Source organism: Ornithorhynchus anatinus, chromosome 18 (genome assembly GCF_004115215.2).
Source record: "Ornithorhynchus anatinus isolate Pmale09 chromosome 18, mOrnAna1.pri.v4, whole genome shotgun sequence".
Lineage (NCBI taxonomy): Eukaryota > Metazoa > Chordata > Mammalia > Monotremata > Ornithorhynchidae > Ornithorhynchus > Ornithorhynchus anatinus.
The window spans coordinates 14,697,650-14,702,596 of NC_041745.1; the positions used below are offsets into that span (position 1 = coordinate 14,697,650).

Genomic DNA, 4,947 nt, shown 5'->3' on the forward strand with positions numbered 1-4,947 from the left:
GGGGGGGGGAGACGAGAGGGGAAGGCAGAGTCCCCCTCTCCCAGAGGGACAAGCACACCCCGTGTACACGCTCCCCCCTCCCCGTGCACACGTCACCGGTGGCGAGGGCCTGATTGGGCGCCCCCGGGCTCCAGCCTCTGTCCGTATTTGGGCATTTACGTCACGGGCCGGGCCGGGGGGAACCTCCAGAAATGGTCCTCCCCCGGGGGCGGCGGAAGCCCCCCCCCCCCGCCCCTATATAACGCGCTCCCCGCGCTCCTACAACGCGCGCCCGCCCGCCTACTGCGCGAGGACCGGCTCCCGGCAGGGCGGCCAGGCATGGGAAGGGGGCCGCAGGGGGCCGGAGGGGGGACACGAGGGGAGCCCCGGACCCCCCGCCATGCTGAACCTGGCCGAGTTCTGCCCCGAGGGGCCCTACCCCGGCCTGGACGCCGACCCCCTGCCTGGGGGTGACCCCGCAGGTAAGGACCTGGGAAGGAAAAGAGGGAGGGGGGGGGGATGCAAACTCCTGCAAAAATGCAGAAAAAAAAGCCAAAATGCAAAAAAAACCCCTGCCAAAATGCCAACGGGCACCCCCGAAACGGGCGGGGGGCCGCCCTGCCAGGCGGGAGGGGGCTCCGCACCCCGGTGGAGCTCCCCAACCTCCCCCCCGGCGCCCTCGGAAGACCCCCGCGGGGGCCGGGTGAAGCGCCCGCCGGGTCCCGGGCACCGTACTGAGCGCCTGCGAGGCTCCGGGAGCTGGATTAAGAGCCGGGGAGGGACGCCCGGAGGGGTCAGGGGCTGCCTTCCCCCACCCTTTTGCGGCACCAGCTCCCCTCCTTTGCAGCCTGCCCTGGGAGGGTTCCTTGCAAGGATGGGCTCCCGTGGGCATGGGTGGGCGTGAGCGTGCATGAGCAGGGACCCCCCTCCCGCTCGCCCCGGGGCTCCCCCACCCCGCATTTCCTTCCCCTCCCCTTGCATGATCCCGGTGTGTGAGCGGGGGTGGCCGGGGAGGTGGGCCCGGGGAGGGGGCGGGTGGGTCGGTGGGTGGGCAAGGCCAGCCGGGCACCGGTGGGCAGGCGGGTGGGGGAGCCCGTGGGCGTCTGGGGGCAGATGGGGGGACGGGGGGAAGGGGGTGCTCAGGTGCAGGGGAGCGAATGGGGATGGGAAGTGTGCGTGGGAGCAGAGGGGGATGAGGAGTGTGCCGTGTGCACGGGAGCAGATGTGGATGGTGTGTGTGCGTGGGAGCAGATGTGGATGGGAAGTGTGCGCGTGGGAGCAGATGTGGATGGGAAGTGTGCGCATGGGAGCAGATGTGGATGGGAAGTGTGTGCGCGGGAGCAGATGTGGATGGGAAGTGTGTGCGCGGGAGCAGATGTGGATGGGAAGTGTGTGCGCGGGAGCAGATGTGGATGGGAAGTGTGTGCGCGGGAGCAGATGTGGATGGGAAGTGTGTGCGCGGGAGCAGATGTGGATGGGAAGTGTGTGCGTGGGAGCAGATGTGGATGGGAAGTGTGTGCGTGGGAGCAGATGTGGATGGGGGGTGGGGTTGCACGGGAGCAGATGTGGATGGGGGGTGGGGTTGCACGGGAGCAGATGTGGATGGGAATCGTGTTGCGTGCGTGTGCTAGCAAATGTGGAGGCCGCGTGCGTGCGCTCCAGTGCATGGGAGCAAACGTGGAGGTGGCGGAGGTGTGTGCGTGCGCGGGAGGAAATGTGGATGGGAAGTGTCTGTGCGTGTGCACGCCCCTGTGCACGCGGGCGGACGTGGATGCGGCGCGTGTGGGTGTGCTCACGTGCAGGGGAGCGAGTGTGGATGTGACGGGTGCGCGTCCGTGACGGCGTACGCGGATGTGGATGTGGTGCGTGCACGCCGCGGTGCGGGGGGGCGGATACGGAGGGGAAGCGCGTGTGCGCCCGCTTGCGTGCACGCGGGCCGACGCGGATGGCGTGTGCGTGCGTCCGTGAGCGGAGGTGGACGGGCAGCGTGCACGTACATCCCCTTGTGCACGTGAGCAGACGTGGACCGGAGGGGGCCCGCAGGGCGGCGCGCGGGGGCCCGCGGCCTCGCCCCGCCGCCCCCTCCCACTCTCCCTCCCCCCCCCGGGCCCGCAGGAGACTTCCCGGGCCCCCCGGCCGACGGCCCCGACTACTTCTTCCCGGACGGGCCCCGGCCCTCGCCGCCCCCGGCCGCCGGCTACGCGGGCGGCTTCCTCATCCGGGCCGTCGCCGACCGCCCGCACGACCGGGAGACGCTCTTCAACCTCATGTCCGGCATCCTGGGCCTGTCCCCGTTCCCCGGGCCGGAGGGGCCGGCCCGCCCGCCCGACGGCCTCTACCCGGCGGCCGAGGCCTTCCCGGGTCACCCCGACCCCTACCCGCCCCGCGCCCCGGAGCTCGACGCCCCGGGCCCCGCCGCCTTCGCCGACCCGGGCTGGGCGGCCCCCTGCCCGGCGCGGGCCTCCCCTCCGGCGGGGCCCCCCCAGTGTCTCTTCGAGCCCCGGCTCTCCCCGCCGGACGTCAAGCCGGGCCGGCCCCCGCCCGGCCCCGAGGGGCCCGGCTTCGAGGCCCCGTACCCGCCGTGGGACGGGCCGCCCGTCGGCGGCTACCGGGCCGGGCCCGGCTTCCCGGCCGGCGTCGGGGACGGGCCGGCGGGCGGGCCCCCGGCCCCCTCCTCCCGCCTCCCCTTCGCCGGGGCGGGGGGCTTCGGGGACGGGGCGGGGGCCTCCCGGGGCCGCCCGGCGCCCGGCCCTCCCCGGGCCGCCCCAGGACGGACACGGCCGCCCCCGCGGAGCCCAAGCGGAAGGGGCGGCGGGCCAAGTGCGGCCCCCGCCGCTTCTGCCCCCGGCCCCACGCCAAGGCCTTCTCCTGCCCCGTGGAGACCTGCGTCCGCAGCTTCGCCCGCTCGGACGAGCTCAACCGCCACATCCGCATCCACACGGGCCACAAGCCCTTCCAGTGCCGCATCTGCCTGCGCAACTTCAGCCGCAGCGACCACCTGACCACCCACATCCGCACCCACACGGGCGAGAAGCCCTTCGCCTGCGAGGCCTGCGGCCGCCGCTTCGCCCGCAGCGACGAGAAGAAGCGCCACGGCAAGGTCCACGTCAAGCAGAGGGCGCGGGCCGAGGAGAAGCTCAAGGGCTTGGGCTTCTACGCCGTGGGGCTCTCCTTCGGGACCCTCTAGGAGAATCCCCCCCCCCCCGCCGCGTCCCGGCGCCCGCCCGCCCCACAGGCAGACGCCCCCCCCGCCGTCCCCCGGCGGCCCCTCCGCCCCCCGCCCGAACCCCGACGGCGGCGAGGCCGTCCCCGCTCCGGGCCCCCCGCCGGCCGGGCCCCGCCCACGCGGCGGCCTCCGGGAGAGACGCTCTCGGGGTCCTTCCGACGGCACCACGCGGCCGCGGGATCGTCTCTTTCTAACTTTCGGGGCACCGGGGAGGAGAGGCCCGGCGGGGTGGCCGTCCGGTCGTCGGCCCGGGGAGGGAGGCGGGGCCCGGTCCGTTCCTGCAGTCGGTCCCATTGACTGAGCGCCGGCCGCGGGCAGAGCTCCGTCCTAAGCGCCGGGGAGGTACACTTCAGCAACACGATCCCCGCCCGGGTCCATCCCGGGATACGGGGTGCATCCTCTCCACGGCTCCCCCGTCCCCCCCGGGCGGCGGGATTCTCCCATCCCTCTCCGTAGCTCCCGGGGCCGGGGCGTGCGGGGCGGGCCGGGTGGCGGGGATTTCTGTTCTCCAATTATCCCGGCCTCGCTTCTTTTGTACAGAAGACGCCGCTCGCCGGCGGATGGGGGGGCGGGGGGGGGGGGGGGGGGAGCCAACAAACGCAAGAAAAGCCCCAAAAGCCGTGTTTATTTTTTCAATTAAAACACCCGCGCTGAGCCGGCTCCGGCCTTCCCACCCCCGACCTCTCTCGCCCCCGGAGGAGAGGGAAGAGTCCGGACGTCACCGGACCCGGGCCGCGGCGACGCCTCGGCCGGAGAGAGGGGAAGGGCGGGCGGCCGGACCGTCGACCGGGACCCGCGTCGGGCTGGAGGAAGGGAGCCGGGGCGACCTCAGCCCGCCGTCGTCCCTGCTACGGGCCCGGTCGCGTCGGTCCTTGGTGCGGCTGGAGCGCTCACCGGGCGCGGAGCACTGTACTGGGCGCCCGGGAGGGGACGAGAGGACCGGCGGCGGACACGTCCCCCGCCCACGACCGGCTCCCGGTCCGGGGGCCCGGCGCTTAGTACGGGCCGGGCGCACGGTAAGCGCTCAGTAAATACCGCCGATCGACTTGTGTCGAGATCCTCGGAAGGGAAGGGCCGGCAGAACCGACTTCCCAAAACAGAGCTGTTTCCCTTAGGTTATAACAAGAATGACGATGATAATGGCGTTCGTCAGGCGCTCACCCTGTGCCGGGCGCTGTGCCGAGCGCCGGGGTGGACGCCAGGTACGGTCTGGGGGAAGAGGAGCTTTTCTGGGACCGTCTACTCTCTCGACACGTTACACGCCAGATCCGAGGAGCGGCGGGGCGCGGTGGATCGAGCCCCGGGAGTCAGGAGGTCATGGGTTCTGATTCCCCTGCTGCCGCGGGTCACGTCACTTCTCTGGCCCTCAGTTCCCTCATCTGGAAAATGGGGATTGAGACAGAGCCCCATCTCCTCCCGTCGACCCCAGCGCCTGGCCCCCCGGTAAGCGCTTAGCACCCTCATCCGTTCGTTCGCTCCGTCGTATTTACTGAGCGCTTCCTGGGTGCAGAACACTGTACTGAGCGCTTGGAAAGCACGACAGAAAGAGAGACGATCGCTACCCAACAATGGGCTCACGGGCTAGAAGGGGGAGACGGGCCACGAAACAGAGCAAAATAAAAAAAGTGGTCAGGCGTCAATACCATAGTAATAATAGCAATAATAATAATTATTCTTCTTATTAGCGCTCCACACTTTCTCCTGACTCTTTCTCCGACTTTAACCCTCTCCCAGTTTGAAAT

General features: G+C 71.1%; 1 protein-coding gene across 1 annotated transcript; it reads left to right on the forward strand.

Annotated features, from left to right (window-relative positions):
• Nucleotides 1-273: 273 nt before the first annotated feature.
• Nucleotides 274-3,181, forward strand: EGR4 (early growth response 4). Its single transcript, XM_029046761.2, has 3 exons — nucleotides 274-461; nucleotides 2,095-2,634; nucleotides 2,724-3,181. The coding sequence occupies exons 1-3, from the start codon at nucleotides 380-382 to the stop codon at nucleotides 3,164-3,166; spliced, it is 1,065 nt and encodes a 354-aa protein (XP_028902594.1). The 5' UTR covers nucleotides 274-379; the 3' UTR covers nucleotides 3,167-3,181.
• Nucleotides 3,182-4,947: the final 1,766 nt, after the last annotated feature.

What these genes read in the sequence shown, in the direction of transcription:
- EGR4 (XM_029046761.2), top strand. Translation starts at nt 380, where the DNA reads ATGCTGAACCTGGCCGAGTTCTGCCCCGAGGGGCCCTACCCCGGCCTG. An exon ending in GCCTGGGGGTGACCCCGCAG is followed by an intron (nt 462 to 2,094) that starts GTAAGGACCTGG and finishes CCGGGCCCGCAG; the next exon opens with GAGACTTCCCGGGCCCCCCG. An exon ending in CGTCGGGGACGGGCCGGCGG is followed by an intron (nt 2,635 to 2,723) that starts GCGGGCCCCCGG and finishes GGCCGCCCGGCG; the next exon opens with CCCGGCCCTCCCCGGGCCGC.